The sequence below is a fragment of the Caloenas nicobarica genome, chromosome 3 (assembly GCF_036013445.1).
Source record: "Caloenas nicobarica isolate bCalNic1 chromosome 3, bCalNic1.hap1, whole genome shotgun sequence".
Classification (NCBI taxonomy): Eukaryota; Metazoa; Chordata; class Aves; order Columbiformes; family Columbidae; genus Caloenas; species Caloenas nicobarica.
The window spans coordinates 69,700,624-69,722,906 of NC_088247.1; the positions used below are offsets into that span (position 1 = coordinate 69,700,624).

Sequence of the window (22,283 nt, forward strand, 5' to 3'; positions counted from 1 at the left end):
TGGGATCTTCCTCCCCTCAAAACTGAGAGATAATGAAACCCAGGAAGGTTTACATTCAACTTTTCCAGAGGAGATTTAATACACTTTCAAATATCCAGGAATAATTCAAATGCAAATGTGGCACACTGTTGTATTATTCATATTCTGCAACATTTTGCCTTAATGGTCTGATTGGAAGAAGATCTTTTCCAGTTTGTTTTCTCTGAGTTTAATAAACTGGGACTTTAAAACAACTGCCTGACATATAATGTGCTATATTTTCTTTAAAAGAAAACAGAGGTATGGAGTCAAAGGCAAATTCAGTGGTTTCTTATATAAAATACCTTTTCACTTCCTGAACATTGCCTGTAGCTTTGCTAATTTATTGCCATGAAAATATTGTTACTACTTAATGCACTAGTACTTTTGTCAATAGGCAGCTTTCCCCAAGGCATATTTGAGAATGCTCTGCTAATCAGAGTTGATGCAGTTATTCCAAAGCAGCCAGGTCTTTAGAAAAAGGTTGATGTTTAATTCTAGTATGGGTGAGTGTTGCCATTTGTTCAAAGCACAATATTTTTAATTCACTGAATTCACTCTGTAGATATCTAAAGCACTGACTACATTATCCAGCCCAGACTCAGCTTGAAACACTGTATTTCAAAGCAGTATTTCTGGCATCTTTACCTCTTAACATTTAACTTATGTGAAATATTCCTCATTTTGCAGTGACAAAGATTAAACAAAGATTTAATCAGAACCGCAAATCTGTGCTACATCATTAGCACAAAACTTAAAAAAAAAATGTGGTTGGGTGCTTAAGCAGATACCCACTTGGATCTGACTTCTTACTTTTCTACATCTGCTTGAACTCTTGAGATTACAACCTCAAATGCAGTCAAATTTTTAGTGTTTGTTTTCCAAGTGTGTTGATAATCATGAACAGCACAGGGAGTGACAATGAGGTCACGTACATATACATATGTTACACTACAGTTTTATTCTCTCTAATAAATACTGAAAACTACATGAGTATAAGTTTAGTGAGGCTGAGCAAACCATCTTAATTGCTGTGGGAGCTTTTAATACATGTATGTTTTCAGTGATGTTAAATGTATTTGCAATTCTCTGCAGATGAAAAATTGAATAAAGTTCCCTAAGAAACAGATCAGGCCATTTATTTCAATTAGAAATAGTAATGAAATTTCAGTAAACTATTAAATGTCACTTAATCTATATTTGAGATAAATAGAATACTTAATTTCTCTTGGCGTGCTCCACAACAAGGTACCTTACTCATCTTTATATTGACAAAATCGGTGCTCCTCTGCTTTCCCTACCACAGTGACATTTAGTGACATGACTCCTGCTCAAACCCAGCATCAGCACAATCCATTTTGCAACAAGCCCACCAAGGCAAGAAGTGTCTCTAAGTGGAAGTAAAGGCTCTACTTCTTCTGATCTGGGTGGTTTGGATCAGTGCTGCACTTTCCTTCGTTCATCTTCACTGGAGTCCAGTGGGGCTGCTCATTCCTTCACCCCCCAAAACTACATGGCAAAAGAATATTTATAGTATTCCCACAATGGGCATAATTAAGTTCCTAATTAAGGACAGAATTACAACCATCAAGGATAATTTTTTAAAGCAGCTAGATGTTTTGAGGTGACACAGGTATTTCACTTGACTCAGAGAGGTAACATGGGTTCTCGTTTGAAGGGCATTCAACTCCTTCATCTCCACTAGAAGTTTCTTAGATATATGAGACTTCTAAGGCTATCAGCCAGCAGCAGCGGGCGTGAAGCTAGAACAGAAGGCTTTGAGTATTAAGGAGCATTACCAACATGGAACAAAATCTGACTTCTGTGGAGTTCTCCTCAGTTACAGTCATATTCCTTGGTTTATACTTGAAATACAATTTGAGGAGGAGAGGCCTTTTCTAATTCTCCATGTCAGAAGCTGCCCCCACACATGGCTTCAATTCAAAGTTTGCACATCTTTAAGACATGTTTATATTTTTATTACGTTTATATTTTTATTTGTTATTAGGTTCTGCTAAGTAGTTGTTAGTAATTTTTACTGACTGTAATCAAACTAAGATAAACTAGAATTTACCATGCCAATACACATGTATCCTCTATTGTTTCATCCTTCATCTGAAAATACAGCAACAACACTCAAAGGACAGCAAAATGATGTTTTTAGCATCTCCACAGACACATTCAATACTTTTTTTTGATTTTCTGACATGTCTACAACTAAGGCAGATACCAAAAGGTTATGAACAAGACAGAGAAGCAGTACTTCCAGTTCTCCAGGACTTTTTCAAATAAAATTCCAAAATTGTCTGAGAACTATATAACCAAACACATGAAGTACTCTTCCGGAAACAAGAAAAGTGTATATATGTATACATACATGCATACACAAACAAGTATGCTCCTCCATTCATAGATACTACTTTCCATTCATAGATATTAACACGAAAAGATGGTGCATTCTCCATGTAAGCCATGGAGGGAAGCAGCCCAGCAGCACCAGAAATGCACAGAGATGTCAAACAGGTCAGTGTCTAGTGCCCTGTTCCAGAATATCCATGTGACTGTCTGTAGATGGACATGTGACAAATGTATACAAAAAACTAGACACAAACCTCAAGCTGATTCTTTAATCCTCGGCACAGCAGAGAATACATCCACATTGTTTTGACATGCACAAGTCTGTACACTGCTTATTCCATACAAAAAGTATAATACAGGTTGCTTAAATTATATCCACAATTTTTGAAAGTTTTGGGTTTTTTTGGTTTTTGTTTGTTTGTTTGTTTGTTTTAAGAGACACTGTTATAATGTGTCTCTTTCCCAAATGAGAGAATACAGTATATAATTTTTCTTGCTCTAAACAACATCCAGTGAATAATGTGCAGTGATGTGAACTTTTGCTATTCCCTTTAAGCCATTTTGGAGATGGATTGCTACAGTGGGTGGCATTCAGAACAACACATGTTGAGCAACACTCACTCAAATCTTGCCAGCTTTATGGTTTCTTGCAACATGCTATGATGTGAAGTGATTCACACTGAGGAGACGGAGAAAGTTTTTCTATTACTGTAAAAGATGAGGTTATATGCATTTATCATCCAAAATAAATACATTGACACCACAGGCTGAAATAAAACTAGGAAAGTAAGCTTGGTTCCTCTTTCTATTCAAAATATTGCATTTAGATTTAAACCAATTAAAGCAGACTGATGCTTTCTGTGTGAAATGAACTTGCCCTGACAGTTACTCTACACTATTATCAGACGCATCAAATTAAAATAAGGTGAGTTAAAGAAGAAATCAACACCAAAGATTTCAATTTCCTTGATGTCATATGCTGGCATCTTAGAAATTTTACTATTTCTATGCAGGAGGTATAGAAATGATAAGGTAGAAGAACCACTTGGTGAAATGGAATTGGCGACTACGAACACACACGAAGTCGAAAGCAAGAAGTGGAACAGGACTATGGAGGTGGGTAATGTGCCGCAGCTTCACTGATAAGCCAGAACTTTCATAGAAGTTCTTCTATATAAGACATGTAATGATAATTCTGAAAGGGTGTCAGTCCAATGATATATCACTTCAAGGGGAGAAAAAAAAAATCTCTGAAATGACACAGTAACTTTTGGAAGATGCTGTACTTAGACTAGATGTTCATGGATGTTCTGTTAGATTTGGCTGCTGTCCTGTCAGATTTGATACACTGTCTCTGACAATGTCATCACCCAGATGTTTCAGGAAAAGAGAACAAATAAATATCTCAAACCAGTCGACTGTTCTGCACTTGAGAAGTGACTAGTGGCCCTCTATCTCCAAGAGGTTGAAAAATTGGAGTCCTGAAACTTACTATCCTATCACTCTTATTATCTGCACTTCAACTTTATTATCTAAGTTGAATATTACTCATTATCCTCACATCCAGATCCCCTACAGCAGACAATTCATTCTAAATTTTAATTTCTCATGTTTTTGTGAACTCAGACCTGCAGACTTCCCTGTCACCTTGCTTCCATACCTTAAATAAGCTTTGCAGAGGTAAAAAGTACCCACAAGTTGAAGGTCAACTTAATCAGACTTAATCATTAAAGAAAATACAGGCAACTTGGGTCATCAAACAACTTTGAAGCACTTTGTTCTGAAGTCAGATGAAACCATGCATTATAATACTTTATTATCTTTCACAAATAATTTTCTCCTCCATGGTATAATCCATTTAATTCTGTATTTTTATTTATTCTGCATATGATGTTTTCAGCAGGAAACCTACAGAAAACTTTAGACAAAACAATTTCTGTCTTCCAAACCACATTTGTCTTACATTTTAACCTTTTCAAAAGATAAAAATTAGGTAAATATTAGGGTTTAATCACACTGGAATGTACTCTTCGAGAACTGCACTTTCCCGGCCTTTCAGCAGACTTTGTGTCCTGTACACAAACAGACCTGTGCTGGAGCAGCTGATGGATAGTTTTGACATTCACCAGTCACTATCATCCTCCAGTAAATAAACCTAGGCAACAGAAGGAGTTGTTCCTCCAGCCACATTACTACTTGCTTCATGAGCCATTTTGACAACAGAAACTGACACTGAAGTATGACCTTTAAGAAAAGAGAGAAGACATCACTCTCCAACACAATGGAAAAGTTCCACAGAAAAGAAAAACAAACAAATGAAACCTCAAGCCATTAAGTCCATCATGTCAATTTCTGCCTTCACGCCCCATACTACACCGGACTAAAAGAACCGGTTAATGAAGAGAGTCGAAACCAAAACGCTGCATAATGCTGCACCACCCTGTAAGTCCACATCAGGCCACCAAGCATTGGTGGATCTGACCTGTGCTGGTCCCGCATCTCTTCACACCTGGCCAGCGCTGCATCATGACCATGTTTCCCTCTGAAAATGCCACAGGCGCAGCTGAGACACTCATGAGACGTGACAGAGGTGGGACCAGGTCCTGCCGGACTCCCTCATCTCCAGCTGGAGGTCCAGCTGCCACCACTGCCCCACCACACCTGGAACCACGGCCCCCCCCGAGGGCGGGGCCGGCGGGGCCCTTCTTACCTTGTTGGAGTAGGGGGGTTTACTCAGGTTGATGCCGTCGCGGATGAGCTTGTCCCGGATCATGATCTTCAGCTTCAGCCTGGGGTAGGCGACCAGCCCCCCGCCGCCGGGCGCCCCCCGCCGCCCGCCGGGGCGCTGCCGGGGACCCGCCGCCCGCCGGGCCTCCTCCTGCCCCGATACTCGGCGGGGGCAGCGCCCAGCGGCGGGGGGCGCCGGCCGCGGGGGCGAAGGCGGCGGCTGCGGCTCCAGGGTGAAGTAGAGCCCCGCCGCCGTCTCGTCCGCCTCCTTCAGCCGCCGCACGGCTTCGTGGATCCGGCGCCGGTGGTGGGGCACGGCAACGCCGATGGCGTCCAGGTCCGGGTCCCCGATCTGCTTGCAGACCTCCAGGTCGTCGTAGCCATTATCGACGAAGGACTCCGCGTACTGCAGGAGCTGCAGGGTCTTCAGCCACTCGTACACTATGTTGGTGCACATGCTGGCTCCAAAATAATAATGATCGCAACTTTCAGCACCGAAGCCAGCCTCCCCCTTTCCACTCCTCGCCAAAGGAAATAAAAAATACAAAACAAAAACTGCGATGTAACTAAAAGGATTCAAAATCAAGGTCAAGAACCAACATCCACCAGGAAAAAAAAAAATAAAAATCCTTAAGGCAGATCAGTAGGGCATCTCAAGCACTGCTGAACGAAACCCTCGTGTTTATTCCTCCTGTTTTCTTACCACCAAGTACAGCGGCTTTCTGCCACCAGAGAAGGGAGGCTCGGACTAGGGAGAAGCAAAATGTAAGGGTGCATCCCTAAAATCCAAAATCGCTGCTGCTGCACAACATCCACCCACTCTCTCTGGAAGTAATTCGCAGTTGCTGCCTTTTTTTTTTCCTTCGCCTCTTCCTTTCAGTGTTAGTTTCTGGTTTTGCTTCTGTCTCACCTTCCTGCGCTCTGTCGTATGATGAATCTGTTTACTATGTGTGGCTGCTTTGGTACACGATCATGTTGCCCGAGAACCGAGCTCTGGATCCCGCACCCTCGCTCGGCGCAGGCAGGGGTGCCGGTGTGCAGTGCCCTCCTCTCCCGTGTCTCTCCCGGCAGCGGGTGCACACGGCGGCTTTTGCTTTCCTTTTAAACAGGTCCTTTCGGATTAGGAGGAAAAAAGGAGGAAGACAAAAAAAAAAAATCAGAATCCCACTCACTTTGCCGAGTTACTTTCCCAGTTCCCCTTCATCCCTGGGAGGATGGTTAAAGGCGCTTCGCCGGCAGCGAGCCCAGAAACTGCTTTCCAACCCCACTTTCTTCGCGCTGATGCCTGCGGTGCTCTCTTGCCCCTCCGGGACACACGGCCCTGCGCCCGCCGCTCACAACTTTCCCCGCTTTCCTCTATCCCTGCTGGCCCTCCCGCTGCTGCCCGCAGCCGCCCTCGGGAGGAGGCGGCGGCGGCGGGGCCGTGAGGGCAGCCGGCGCTCCGTGCATCCTCCGGCGGTGGAGGCGGCTTGGCTTGGCGGCGGATGAGCTGATCTGCGGCAGGTCACTGGCGCTCCTCCCGCCTCCCCCGGCTGGTGGCGGTGCTTTCCCCTCCCTGTCAGCGGTACCCCGGAGCGGTGCTCCCCTCCCGGGTCCTCCTTCCTCCCCTACCCCTGAGGCGCCTGAAACGCCGCCAGCAGATTTCCTCCGGCTCCTCTCGGTGCTCCGGTGCGGCTTCTCCCCGCTCCTCCTCCGTGCCCGTCACCCTGCTTACCAGCCCCCTGCCCCGCGCTCTCCCCAAGGCCTTTCAACTTTCCCTGCTTCCAGCCCGCGGTTTCTGCCACCGGCCGCCCCCCTGCCCGACCCTCCGGGAGAGCGGGGAGGCGGTGTGCGGCCCGCCGGGGGCAAGGCAGTCCGGCCGGGCAACGGCGGGGGTTTGCCTCCGCTCCGCAAACTATCTGGGGGACTCGCCTGTCCCCGTTCCACCCGGCAAGGGAGAGGCACCGCGCCCAGGGGGCACGGCCCAGGGAACTGCACCCCAGCGCCCCTGGGACGGCGACACCGACGGCGGCGTTGGCTCCCGCGCGGGGACGCCGAGCCCCTTCGCGGCCGAAGGGCTCCGCTTCAAGCGGGGGGGAGAGGAGCGGGGTTGCCAGCGGGGGCGAGCGTCCCTCGCATCTCCGGGAAGCACTGAGGAAAGGCGGGAGGCGCTGGCCCCGCTCTCCCACGGGCTGCCTTGGGCCGGCGGAGACGCCGCTCGCTGCCGCCGCGCTCGACCCGCAACGCCGGGCTCGCAGCGCCCCCGCCAGGCTGCCGCGGAAAGCGCCGCTCGGCACGGCCCGGCCCGGCCCTGCCGCCCCACCCAGCCCGGCGGGCGGCGGGGCGGGGTGGCAGGGACTCCCCCTTCCCCTTGCCGACCTCCAGAGGGCTCAGGCGTGGACCCCGCCACCATTTTAAGTTACAGCAGGTTGAAACTTGTGTTCTTCGAAAATCCCTCTCCCTCAGCAGACCCTTCAACTCCGATGCCTGGGGTACTGAAGGAGTCGGAGCATTTCGGGCTGGCCCTGCCGGTCCAGTCCCGTCAAGGGGCAAGCGCAGCCCTACTTGGGCTGGCGGGAACTGGGGACGGGCCATGGGGGCACCCACCCTGCCTCCTCCAAGCGCAGGGGTGCCGGAGGAGCAACGCACTCTCTTTTGTAATTTGGTGGGGTTTATTTGTAACAGGTTTCCTGGAGGACCTTTTTCAGCAGATTGGTGCACGTTTGTCCTCGGGACTTCGTGGTGGTTTCCCACAGGATTACATATCATAGCAGCATTCTCACGGAAAGCATTATATTGCAAGGTGTTTTGAAAAGGTTATATACTTACAAACGGTTAAAATGCAGCCTCTGGATATAAAGCCTAGAGATCACAGATTCGTGTGCTAGAAAGGGAAAAAGGGAGGAACAGCATTTTATTCCTTTTAAAATCTCCTTCCACACCACTTCTCTTTCTGTAACTTATTTTCCTTCCAAGCAGCATAATATTTCAAACCCTCTTCTCAGGCCAGAGACGGAGATTGAAGCAGCAATTATCTTCTCTTCACAGACCTGCTGAAAGACTGACAATGCCAGAGAAATTAGCGAGGAGGTTCTGTGAACTGGAACGGGAACTGATGGTGTGAGAGATAGGAAAAACTGACTGGTAGAGCCCATAATCATCAGGCTTATTGACAGTACATACAGAATTATATAATTTTTATGTGTGCATTTAGAATGGTCTTGGAAGTCTTTTAAAGTATTGCAAATGTTATGATTCAGATGTGCTTGGTAAACTGCAGGTCTCACATCTGTAAAAGGGAGGGATCTTAGCTTCTGAGGGAATGGCAGGAGAAGTGGTGCACCTCCACAGGAGCATGGAGTTTAGCAGCAGGTTACAATATTGTGAAACTCTCTCTGGTTGTGTTTGGCATTGATTTTGGTTTCACAAAATGAGTTCACCTGGTAGCAAATAGGGCAAAGTTTTATGTGACTTTGAAATACAAAAATAATCAACAATTAAAACCAAAATGTTACGTCCACTAAAAAAAAAAAAAAAAAAAAACAGACAGTCAGAAGTCCAGGTAACCAAATATCAGTCCACTTCACTTCACTCCCTGGGAAAAGTTTGGGGCAAGTCTTTGTGAAGACTTACATGAAGTTTTGGTGGGTAGCTAGAAAGGGGGGTTCCTCAGGGCTTGATATTGGGGCCAGCAGTGTGCAGTATCTTCACTCAATGACAAGGTGCGGTGTATCCTCAGCAAGTTGCCGGATGACACCAAATTGGGAGGGGTAGTCAATAGGTTGGGAAAGTAATTTGAGACCTTTGTCTCATGTCTTTTTGCTGAGCACTTGTAAGAAGGGTTTGGTGCTGCCTTCACTTTAGCTTTCCGCATAGATAGTGAAAGACTGCAGTGTGGTTCCCTTTGCCTTTTCATCTCTATGCTGAACAAACTAAGTTCTCCTAGGCTCTTCTCATATTTTGTCAGCAGACAAAAAATTGAAAAGATGCTGCTTGAGAAGTATGAAGGGTTATTTAAGCAAAAGCTCTATCACAGAAAAGAAAAATGAAAAAAAGGAGACTGAGAATATTTCAATAAGGAATTTACATGAAATTTAAGTGTAAAAATAAAGTTGTTTACTGAAACAAATTTATCGCTTAGTACTTTATATAAACAATGTTTTAATTTCAAAGGAGACTTTAAAATATACAAAAACATGACCCTCTGCCATAAATATACTCACTATATTTATGTTTGTAGTAATTTAATGCTCCCTGAGACAACCTAACTGGGTATGTAAAAAATGTATCTGATGAACAGTCCTTTTTTCTCTGTCATGAAGTTATGATTCTTTTTTATTTGGGAGGGCATTTGAAACAGAGTAGCTATTTATTTACAGTGATGATCCTTCCCCATTAAAAATTTGCAGGCATTAATTTAAGAGCAATTCTGTGACAGCTAGAAGATCACTTTCTGAATGCAATAAAGGAGCAGATTGAATAGAAATGGAAATAAATATCCAAATCGAGGATGTTGTTTTCCTCAGATCAAGTTCTGTAACCAGAATTCAGTCTAAAAATCTGGCCTCTTTTTCCTCAATAACAGAAGGAGAAGGGATAAGAGCTAAACTTGTTCAATGGAGTAGCCAATTCTCTATTAACCAGGCAACCTCTAATATTTTTCTTGTATGTCACTGTCAATGAGAAGCTGAATGGGCCTCCAGAAGTACTAGCTTCTTGGTCTTTTGTGGCAGAGTCTACCTTTAAAGAAAACAGCATTATCATAAAACGAAACAAAAATACGCTTTATCCCTAGAAATACATTGTGACTGCTATTTCACCAGCTGCTGGCAGACTCTTATTTTCATAAAGAAACATTTCCCTACAATAATTGAGGGTGGGTTTGTCTTTACAAACTTAAAATACTGACTAACTGTTATTACTATTGGCTTTGAGCCAGAAGATAATGCCAATACGGTGTGCACACAGTTGAATATTACTTGTACTCAAAACATTTTGCTACACATTGAATGCTGTTTAAATTAACTATTTATTGCAGGTAAAACTAAGAAGAAATCCTGAATTATTAGTAATAGTAGTGTTCCTGCTACTTCAGTTGTGGAAGTCCCTAGAAATACCAAATGAATATCAGCACAGTGGGTAGAAAACTAATGAAAATTTACATCCTCACAATTTACAATCTAGCACTTCCACGTGGTACCATCCTGGAATCATAATGAACAAAAAAAGCTGAAAGCTTTGCTCAATTGGACATTTATTGTGAGTTTATGTCTCATTTCTTTCTATGAACTTCCACATGCTCTTCATCAGGAACAGCATCTTCATCAGACATATGCACAACCCATGAAATGACAATCTTTATGCAGCTTTCAAGATTTTTTTTCCAGTGAGAAATTAAATTTAGAGCATATAGCTATTGCCTAATAAAATTGAACTCACAATCAGCATAGTCATATGTCTTAAACAAATACATTGTGAAAATCTACAAACATCAGGCATCAGGTTTGCAGGACACCAAAGCATTTTGTGGAGGGAAAAAAAAAAAAAAGATTAATAAAATGGGAAAAAATGAATCCGTCATTTCTAATTAGCCTGTGCAGCTTGCCCTAAAACTTGTGGGACTAGCTGTAATTACCAGCTGTAATTATTATGGGACAGACAGTGTATGTCAGTCAGGGGGGAACTCTTAAATACTTCAGAAATTATCCTCTCCATTCCAAAAAGGTCCTCCAGTGTCTTAGGACCGCAAGGTAGTATCCTGACTCCAGGGGAAATTAGGGGAAAACTCGTTCCATTCCATTCAGAACAGCTGAGTCTTCTGTGGACTGCTGAGGCAATGTCACCCATCCATTTTACAGAGCTATCAGAAAAGCTACTGTATGGCGACCAGATCTGGTTTGTATATACTCTGCCTCTCTTCAGAGGTGTATAGGCAAAGGCTCAGATTTATAAGGTATTTAGGGGAAGATAGATAGAAAATCATGACATTTTCAAAATTACTAAAACCCAGACCCTTTTAAGTACAAAAGCATTAAAACTGTGTTCTTAAACTCCTTTCTATTACATAGTTAATAGGAGGGACTGGCTGCTCCTATTACCTGCTGGCATGTGCTTGTTCCCTTATTCCATGGGCTCTTTCTCTAACTACTGCATTCATCCACCCTTCTTCCATGTCTATTACCCCAACCAATTTCCTGCAGCTCTGTCTGCCTCATGGACTGTGTTTTCCATCGTCTCCTATTTCCACAATTCCTCCTCTTTTCCTTCACGATTTCTCTGCTGAATGGCTTTTTTGTTACCAATCTTCAATTTCAGTTACTTTCTCCTTTGCTGCTATGTCTGGATCTGATTCTTTCCCCCTGCCCCTCCAACAAAAATAGTTAAGTTGGAAAATTTCCTTGTAGAGTTTGCCCTGTTTACATACTTTTTTTTTGCTTGGGCACCTGCTACCTAGACAGAATATTGAGCTAGAGGGACTTCTCATCTGATTCAGCATAGCCATTGCTATGTATGGGTGTTGGGAAGGGCAAAAGAACTACCCTAGTTTTCCCTTTCTCTCTTGAGCTCAGCTGCTGTAGATGGTATAAACACATAGAGCTTCCTGAACAGCATCTGAGAAACAGAGCATAAAAGCAGGAGCCATGCAAGGTAGAAATCAGCAAGAGTAAAGTAGTGAATACTTACTCTGTTTCTTGAGGGTCATCAAAAATAAAGTGCTTCCTTGCAGGAAGAAGTCAAGATTATTATCCAGGTGGCTTTCAGGCAAAAATTCCTAGAGCCAAGCAGCGCTGCAGGTTAGCAGTCATGATTTTTCTTTTTATGGGCCTGAGTCCAACACATCAGCAAGACCTCTAGTCCTAGAGGAGGAGAAGGAACGAGCTGGCATGAAGGTTACAGCATGACCCAAGTTAGTTAGACCCTCTGAAGCAGCTGAGGATTAGGCTCCTGGTTTTGAACTAAAGAGTTTTGATAATGATGAGATTCCAAAGAACCTCCACCAAGAAATTAGAAAGCTCCCACTGTGCCGTTTCAAAACAAAGACAGGATAGAGTGTTTGGATTTATGCAAAAGCTTCTCTCCAAATAATCAATGTCTGAGAGAATCAAATATTTCCCTGAATTCCCCTCAGACAGTCCCATTCTGGATGAGTAATGAGAAATTAATCATCCTGTCAGAATAAACGCTGTGAGACCTTTTAGTCATGCTCATCCCTTTCTCCGTAATAGACTTTTGTCAGTCATTCAACTAGGTCTCCCAAAAGACAACACTGCATCCCAGCTCCCACCTTTTGTGTGGTCTTTTTTTCCACCTGGGACCCGTTTCGCCATCTCCTGGCACGTCAGGAGTCAATCATGCATCACAGGAGCCTGGCCCATCATGCCTGCCTTGCCTCTGTCAACTGCCACGCTGCCACTCAGCACCGACTCTTCCTTACATCTGTGCTGGTTTCAGCCTTCCTGCAGCTGATACCCAGTACCTTCCTGACACAGGCAGTCACGGCTGCTGCATCTGTGGGGTTTTAACTGTTTAGATGGATAAATACAAGACTAGCAGAATGTTATGAGAATGAGGAATTAACAAACAAATATTCTCACAATCGTATGAATAGATTTACACCACACATATTTCTGCTAAAGTTGATATGACAGTATAATTCAAAATGCAAGAAAGAAAAAAGAAGTAGTAACATGTGTTTTCTGTCCTTCTGAGACCATTTTTTCTTGTTATAGGAGTTATGCCAGCTAAAAGAACTCTGAGTTTTTCCATAGATGCAAAATCAGGATGATGGGGTTTATCTCCAGAGAACACATGCGGTTTTATATTTTGGATGTATTACATTTTATTTCCTTTTTCAACAACCAGAGAAGTTTAATCTTTGTACTACTGAGTCTTCATTTCTCTATAGCATGCATGCAGTTTCCCTTCATTTACAAACACTTCCATATGACTGAACCCTCATCAGGGAGAATGGAAAATCTTCCTTATTTCCTTAGATTTTTACTCCTAGAATGACAAAAGAGGACTTGAGGCAATAATTCTTGACAGCAGTGCACTGTAAAAATGATAATAATACTTAGAAACTGGTAACAGCAATATTGGTTTTATAGTTTACAATGGGAACACCACAAATACATCTGCCTCAATCCTCAGGTATGCGAGTGGACCCAAGCAAGTGACTGAGAAGTGTAGCATTCTGAAGATCATTGAAATGAATTGATTTAAACATTATAAATTAGATTCTGTTTTGATTCAAATAATTTTCTTTCCTCTAGCAAAGATATTTTTCAGTTTTTAAAGGGAGAATCTAGCAGTTTAGTTAATTTTATTTTCCTCGTTAAGTTGCAGAACTTGCTCTTGCAGACTGAGCTGCCTAACCCAATGTCATCAACAAATTATCTCAAGCACATCTTGAGCAGTTCTGCATATTTCAGCACAAGTCTTATTTGAAAAGACGACTTAGTAGATCCATCTGCAAAAAGAGTCTCCTTTGGGGAGTTTTATTTTAATGACTTGCAAAATAGAGTCAGACTTTGAACCTGAAAGAATTTTCTTTTAAAATTGCGCTAGAGGATGGCTACTGAGGAGAGAAGGAAGGAGGAGTGAAGTGTGACTAGAAAACATTTCTGCTGGTCACTGGTCTGAAATACTTTGAAAAGAATTTGTTCACTCACTTGAGCAGATCCTTTTCTCCAACTATTCCAGAGATCGTACAGATTTAAAGTACTTTCAGATCATGTTTTTGGCTCCGTTATGCCATTCCATTTTTATAACATAACATTCACACAGCTACATACGGCTTTACTGGGGACCACAAATAATTATTATTCCTGGTTTTGACAAGTTGAAGAGCAATCACTGAAGAGATTTCAGTCCTTCATAAGTGAACTGCCCAATATTCCTTGCTTTTATAGGAACCAATATGTTTTCAATCCAGAATATTCAGAAATCATGAATGATGACACTACATTCATTTTTATGACAGCTGTTTTTGGGGGGGGAACAGCTGCGAGTGTGGAGAGTTTGCCTTTCTTTTGTTGTTGTTTTTTTAGAAAGGTGAGATTTTCACATAATCACTTGCTTTGCGGATTTGGAGTTTCAGTAAGCTTTGAAACTTTGCACTGGTTGCTTTTTCTAGCATCCAGTTCACCCTTACATCTGCTATGGTCTGGAAAGAAATACAATCTGTCTCATAGAACCTGGCAGCTGAATTCCTCCTGTCTCACCTGCGTGTGGCTAATTGTATCAGTCATTATCACCCTGCCCAAGCTGGAAAAGAGGGACAAAACCTAAGATCTTTAATTAGTTTAGTTTGGTCTGAAGTGTCTGTTTCAGATTAATATCTACTCGTATGCCTGTGAATGGTTAGAGGATATGGACAGATATATCAACAGTGAGCCACGACTATAGTCAATGAGCCCAAAACCTGATATGCACTCCCTCATCCCTGAACCTGAGTAAAATATCAGGTAATCAGAAGAGCAGTGGTGGTAGCACATCCAGAGATATCAAAACCCTTAATGAACACAGACAAACCGAATTTTAGCATCCCATTGCTGTATTCATTAGAAACAGTTTGATATTCCTAGATCAGCAATTGTTTCTGGACTTCCTTGCTTCCCATTTGAATACCAGAATAAACACTCAGAGATCAAAAAAAAGCTGCCGGAGTGGAACACTCTGGAAATTTGAACCTGCCCATGGTGGTGGCAGGCCACACTAAGCCAAGGCCACCCTGCGGCTTCACCCCTTCAGCTCTGACCCCACGGGGCTCAGCACAGGCACGAACGGGGCTTTGCATGAGTAGCTGATTCTGTGAAAGGCTGGAAATAAGCATTACTGCTCCCCTGCCTTCCCTCAACCACAAGCAGCCCAGCAGTCATCTGAGCAGCAAGGACTTGTCATGCCTTCCTTCATCAATAGTGAAACTGAAGTCTTGATTGCCATTAAATAAGCTTTTTTTTACATTTTTGCTAGGCTGTAACGTGCATTTCAACTGTTCATTTGTGTTAATGTTGCAAGATCGGGTGTAACCTGTAGACTAACTAATTAAATGCTCTTTGATTTTGAGTGAAGTGTTTGGTACAGTTTAGACAACAGAGTCTAATTAGCGCTGGATGTTGAATGTAACTGAAGACCCATGAAAAGCAAAAGGTGCTGAAATAAAAAGTCAGTGAGAGAGACGTGTAGATAAATGAGATTAAAATAAGGAAAATAAAATAACCCTTTGCTGTGCTAGAAATACTGTTCCTCAGAAAAAACCTATATTAATTATGAAAAATTGCTCAAATCTCATCAACTCAAATGTCCAGCTGTTTATGGTAACATCATAAAAAGCTATCCAGTATGCCAGCAAGAAGCAGATTAAGGTTATTTCACACTATCTCACTACATTTCATTTCTTCTAGGCAACCAATTCACTCCAGTATTTTTACAATGGAATAAAAACTCCCTATGTCTTGCTTTGTGCACTATGATTCACAGCCTCTCAGCAGGAAATAGAATGTTTGCCTTAGCAGCACCTTTTTCTGTCAGTAAATGCAGCCAATTTATGGTTTTCCTTGGCTGAGAAGCATGTGTATGCAACTTTCTACCAGGATGTAGTTAAGTCCATAAACTTAAAAAAGAAAAAAATCACTCCATAGATGTGTCTACAGCATAGCTTTAAACCAATAAACTTTTATTCAATGCATGTGTCCTCTCTAAGAAGGGATTAAGCTGAATGGTTTAGGAATAATAAAATCTAATTCCTTGGTACTATCAACTGCTGAAGACCTGGGAGCAAGATATGCCAAATAAGTGCTAAAAGCCATGGCCAATTCAGTTTTTCAGCATCTCAGGTTCCCAGGCACCACCTTTTTTTGCAATGTGGAATTAGTTTTTGGTTTAGGTTTTTATTTGGTGGGACTCTGGGTTTTTCGGGTTCTGTCTGTTTGGGTTTTTGTTTGGTTGGTTTTTATTCTAGGCCCTTTTAGTGTATTTTCTATTTTTTTTTCCCTGAAAGAAAGAAGGTGAACAATGAAGGCAGGAGGCTGGTAATATATTGTATGTTTATCCTACCACCCTGAATAAGGGTGATTTAAAAAAAAAATATCATCCAGAGTAATTGCAGTACAAACACAGATGCCTTAATTCTGCAGCAGCAACATGTCAATGAGGGTAGAATCCACTCTTTCTAAGAAATAACATTTGCTTAATAATGTGCAGCACCCCTATCCACCGGCATGTAGCAGGGCAAGGGTGCTTGTGAGGACAAAGCTTCCTGTGGCAGGACGTGTGCCCTGTGCTCTGCAGCAGTAGCTGTGGTGTGGGTCGGTACAATGCAGAAGTGGCACCTGGCCCCTGTCAGACATGGGAACCAGTATCTTGAGCAGCTCAGACATTATGTGTAGCTGTCATGAGGCATGAATAAAAATGGTCCAGGGGTTCAGGAAGCCTCTCCTTGCCTCTAAGCCCTGTAACCTGTCTCCTCATACCTCAACATCCACATACAGTATCAGACAGTGTATGACTTCTACACACAGACACTGTACCCTCTTCTTTCTCCTCAAAACACAGAAACCAGGACAACATATTCCCCAGGGCTGGACTCCTGTGCAGTGAGGAGGCATGTTCTCTGAGAGAGGCCCCAGTAAGTTATGGCCAAGGTTGCTGGGCAGGACTTGCTCATGGTCCCCAGAAGCTGCTCCAGTTGCCAAGAAACTCGCAGAGGAGTTTGAAATCACAGCCTCAAACAAGCTTATATGGAACCCAGGCCCCAACCCCAAGTCATGTATGATCAGACTCTCTGACACAGGCTCTGTGTCAAAGGTCTCCATGCCAAAACAAGGGCAATATGTTCTGCTGTGCTATGGCTGTGTCTTCCTTCATAAGCTTCAGTTAGGCTGCCTTTTGTATTTGGATTGGCATCATGCACTGTTAGAGTGAAAACCAGCATTGAGTAGTTGTGAGCTGCTGTCTCATATTGCTGTTTGGAGCAAAGTCAAAGTCACAACAATTGCAAACTAGAGTGTTGAAGTCACCAAACCCCTGTGTCCTTTGGCCATTAGTACAGAAATGGCTGCTTCCCAGCCCACCACAGGCAATGTCTTACAGCACAAAGTCCGTGTGTGTTGTATGGAGACTTGTATGTGGCTTATGAATGAAAGAGGCCACACAGGTTTCTGGGGTATTTTTGGAATATTATGTCAACCTTAGAATGCCATACAGTTTTGTTTACATCTGCAGTGCATCTACAAGCAGGGATCTTGGCATTAGCAGCCCTCTCATCATACCCATGTTTTCTTGCCAAAGGAAATGGTTAGTTCGAATCCACTTTAAAGCCAGGGCATGAATTAACAATTCACAATTTTGACATGCGTAGGGAAATGAACAGGATATTAAGTCACACATAGGGCATTCCTGCTACAGATGAGAAGTTTGGCATGTACAGGGTGTGCTTACATTTATGTTTTAATTTGGATCAGGACCAGACTTCTGAAATGCATCTCCCAACTTTTCCTGCTTACCACTTTGATAAAGTTGGTAGAACTTAGCAAATGCTTGGTGAACATCGCTGAGCAGCCTTGGAGCACAGGAACGGTGTTCTTTCTGGTCAAAACTAAACAAACATGCTCCAGCAACACATGCAACGTGCTTCATCTATGGGAGTTTAACCCAGGGGACAGGAATCTACCTAGTTCAAAACAACCCTCTTGACTTGGGTATGGTCTGAAACAGAGAGTTTTTTCTTTACAAATATCTTTCTGTTGGGCAATACTATTCTCTAACATGGCTGTATCCACAGTGTTCTGACACTGGGTTAAATTTTTTCACCTTTGCTCTTTATCAGCCTTGCAGCAACTGCCATCACAGAGGAAAGAAAGAAAGGAAAGGAAAGGAAAGGAAAGGAAAGGAAAGGAAAGGAAAGGAAAGGAAAGGAAAGGAAAGGAAAGGAAAGGAAAGGAAAGGAAAGGAAAGGAAAGGAAAGGAAAGGAAAGGAAAGGAAAGGAAAGGAAAGGAAAGGACTGACTCAGCAGTTACAGCAGCAGGGTTTTATACAGATCAGCACAACACACAAGGTGGCACCATATGTTCCTGCCCTTCAGCATCTAAGAAATATCAATTAATTCCAGCAGGCACCAGCACAGCAGCAAATACTAATTAGAGATCTGGAGAAAGGGGTGGTATTAGCAGTGTAAGTATTGGGGAAAATTCATACTATGCTTAGAGGCATTTGAAGGAGGACAAACTGAAGGTCATTTGCATATTTGCTTTTTAAAAGATGTGATAGCAGTCATGCTCCCACGCCCCAACATGTTAAGCCAGAGCCAAATCACAGGAGATTTGGAAAACAGGCTTAGAAGCTTATATTTGGTGCAATGAAGAGCAGCAAATCAGCGAAGGCTCTCATTTGAGTGGCTAAAATGACTGAAACATTGAGCCTCAAGAAAGATACCTTCCCTCTGGGGTTTTGCCACAGAGCATCTTGGTGCTAACTAACACAATAGCAAATAATAATTTATGCAAAAGTACAAATTTATGTAATTTTCGTTATTTTTAGGAACCCATCACTAGTTATTAGTGCACTAAATATTTAACTTGGATTTACTGCAGTCTTCATAAGGTATTTATTCTTAGAGGCTGGGAAGCTTCCATAATCACAAAGAAGAATGATTTGGTTTGGGCCTTAAGAGCTCCTATATTTTCTGGACAGTGACAAAACAGAGTTGCATCTTATTTTCTTTTTTAAGGGGCCATTTTTTATATAAGTAACCAAAATTTGCTGACGACTTTGAAGTCTTTTAAGTACCATGACTTGATGACAGGACTCTGCTGCCAACAGGAGAGTGGAAGTTGCAGCCAGGGGCTCTGTTACTGCTCTTTAGCAGTGGGTGGAAACACTGTAAAGCCAAAGCTCAACCTTAAGAGGTTAGGTACCCAAGCTCTTTCAAAGATCCCAGCCCAGAGAATTAGAATATCATCAGAAGTGACAGCCTCTTTAATCTGTGCAGTGGATTAAAACCACCAAAAAACCAACAAAACAAAAACAAACCCCAACATATTTAAATGCAAGTCCATCTTTTGAAAGGCAGCAAGAGGAAGAAGGACCAGAGTGCCCAAAGCCATGGAAATGTGGCTTTTGTAACAGTGAGCACAACGTAACAAAGTCATTGTCTCCTGTGAATTTCCACCCCACCACCTGAAATCTGTCAGACCATTCCTATTATAATATACACTGGCAACCATAATTATCTGCACAAAGGAAAACAGAGTAAGAAATAATTACCGAATTTCCAGGTGTATTTTCATAGAGCTCAGTGGTTTTCTTTTCCTTCAGTGCCAGCATCAATGAAGCCTCTGGAGACCAGCAGTACAAGCATTTCTCTTGGAGCAGAGGAAAGTCATGCCACTGGTGGCATCACCTTCTCCATCAACTATTCTTTGTTTTCTGGGGTAGGTTAATGCAGAACTTTTTTGTATTATTGTTATGGTTTTTTTCTTTAGAATCTTTGTTGGTGCTAGAGGGAAAATGATGAAGAGCTAGTTCAAGTTGAGAAGATGAGAAATGTTGAAAACTTTAAGGCTGGTTTTCATGAGAGATTAAACAGAAACAACTGGAGCAACAAGACTACTGCTAGGTCTGCGTGTCATCCGTTATTCACACGGATTAGGGCTGAGAATGAAGAAATTAAATGGATAAAGCTCAGAAATACAGACAGTACTCTGGAACACTGCTTATGTAGTTAGTTGAAATGAAACTCCTCAAACTTGAATTAATACCTGGTGCTGGGTGTTGTTTCTGAAGTCACAGATGTTGCTTTATGAGGCAGGAGGCAAGGGGAAGGAGACTTCAGTGTTCCTGTTTGTGCTTGACTTGCTCCAGTAATACCAGATCTTTGAAATTAAATCAGAGCCCCAAAGTACAGTCTTTTCACTGTCCATGAATTCATATTACTCTGAAGACTGGGAATGGCACAAGGTCACCAAACTTCAAAAATCACACAAAGAGCCCTTTAAATGCTTATGAGTGAGAAAGCATTGAGGTTTAGGAGAGAAACTTTTACACGGAGAAGGGCATTCACAAGAACAACCACCTCCTAATCCTAAAAAACTGAAGGTTGCATGAGACATGGCTTCAAGACAGTTTAGTGGTTAGCCAAAAATGGAGGAAAAACAACAAAACAAATATTCATTATACCCCACATGGCTACAGTTTCCAGGGCTTTTCTTTGTTTGTTTGTTTTTTCCTCTCCCTCCTTGCCTTTCTCAGGCCAGTGGTCCCTTGAAGACTTCACACATCACATAATCTCCCTTAAAGGCAGGTAGGGCTTGACATTGCACCAATGTCACCACCAGTAGTTTTCCCATTCACTATAACAGTCCAGCACTGATTTTCTTCTAGCTCAGGTCTTTCCTTTCATCCAGGGACTCTAAAATTCCCTGCATTAAGCTTTGTTAGTCTTTTGAAAGAGCAGGTAATATTCAGGTGGTTTACTGACCCCAGCCTTATTATCTAGAAGAAAAGAGAATACTCGCAGGATGGCCAGAGCCCATTTTCCCTTCAGGAAACCATTTTATTAATGACTGAGACCAAGAAGGAGCCTGAAACCTTCAGGAAAGGTTACATACGTAGGCTTATGGGTAGCTGAGAAGCTCTGTGCGTCATATAAAAACAAATCTAGAAGACAGTAATGGATGCTAACCATGCAGTACAAGCCAATAAGTACACTTGCAGTTACACGTTTTGGTGTTCTAAACACCTAAAATCTTGGGCTTTCAATTCACACAGCAAATCTCACTGGGGGTTTTAAAAATGCTAACCTCTAAACCTGGCCTCCAGGCGTGTTTCATCCTTGGTGGAAGACACTGGAGGTGCTTGAACTGTCGATATAGTCTTAAGCAAGGAATGCAACAATTTCATTTGTGTGGTTCCCCTCCTCTCAGGAAGGTGAAATTCAACAGCAGAAAGTAAATGTTTTCTATTTCTTTTTCTGTCTGAAAAGACTCATAATTTGTGATAGAAACTCTAAAATGCTTAATCCTAATTAAAATATGTCTCTATCATATTTGGTAAATATGTGATATGGGAAGAAATGGCATTACTGCATTACTCTCCAGCAAAATTCTTAAGATACTCTTCAGCTTTTGAAAGAGTCTCGTGAGAAAATTCACTAGAAAGGAGAGTGATGCTCCTGATCTCACTGACAGCTGGAAAGGCAGCAGGAATTTTCCTGTTGAATTCAGACTGCTGTGTGATAAACGCTATTTTAAACTGAAAGCTTGAAATATGAATGTAGATTGTTTGCATCAAGAAAAGCATTGCTGACCAAAGCACAAGAACTAGGCAGCACATGTTATCAAAACCATATCACCCCAGCCCTGCTGTCTGCAGCAATTCTGTATCTAACAACAAATCAAAAGAAAAGTTTAATTCATCATGTTTCATGAACAAATTGTAATTTGAATTTATGTAGTCCAATGGACTATGGAATTGGGATTTTTAATGGGATTGGGGCAATGAGCGCTCACCTCTACAACAGTGGCACTCAGGGAGTGCCTGGGTTTTTTTGGTTCCTTGTCAGTCAGATCAGGAGTCTGACAACAGGTTGTAGCTCACTATAAAATAGTACTTAGAAGACCAACACGTCTGCCGTGTTCAGGGCTAAATACACAAGCTGCTTCTTTGATCTCCTCTCTGGAGAAAGAGGTAAATGCATCTTTTCCACACTCAATAGTTCTGTGACGTGCTGGGATGTTCATCATCTGTATAAAGACCTCAATCAATAAATTGTGAGACAAAGGCAAAAAAAGGAGAAAAAACCCCCAACCACCTAGCACAGAAACCTCTGCTGAGGCTGCACTCAGGATGCTTTTATAACATAAATAACTAAAGCAATTTTACGGCTTGGTGGCTGAAAGGACATGGCTATATGAAACAATTAATAAAGGGACGAAAAGCAGATTTTCCCATGGGGGCCAGCTTAGACCCATCAGTAGGGCTGTGCAGAGCTGTGGGGTGGAAAAGGGGACAGAGCATTCCATACCTGGCAGCAGGCTCTCTGGTGAAGGGAGGGCTCCTGGACTTCGGAGTGAGCCTTAGTCATTCTTCTTGGTGTTCAAAGGTGGGGAACACTGAGGGACTCAGTGAAAATGAAATCATTTTCTAAACCTGGTCTATCCAATTCAGTAAATGTTTATCAAAATGTGTTCTTATTCAGTCA

At 42.6% G+C, this 22,283-nt stretch overlaps 1 protein-coding gene across 1 annotated transcript; it reads right to left on the minus strand.

The window, feature by feature from the left end:
• Positions 1-4,948: 4,948 nt before the first annotated feature.
• SAMD5 (sterile alpha motif domain containing 5) lies at positions 4,949-5,560 on the minus strand. Its single transcript, XM_065631498.1, has one exon. It carries the CDS (start codon positions 5,558-5,560, stop codon positions 4,949-4,951), a length of 612 nt encoding a protein of 203 aa, XP_065487570.1.
• Between the last annotated feature and the right edge of the window lie 16,723 nt (positions 5,561-22,283).

Excerpts from the sequence above, each read along its gene's own strand:
- SAMD5 (XM_065631498.1), bottom strand. The coding sequence starts at position 5,560 with ATGTGCACCAACATAGTGTACGAGTGGCTGAAGACCCTGCAGCTCCTG.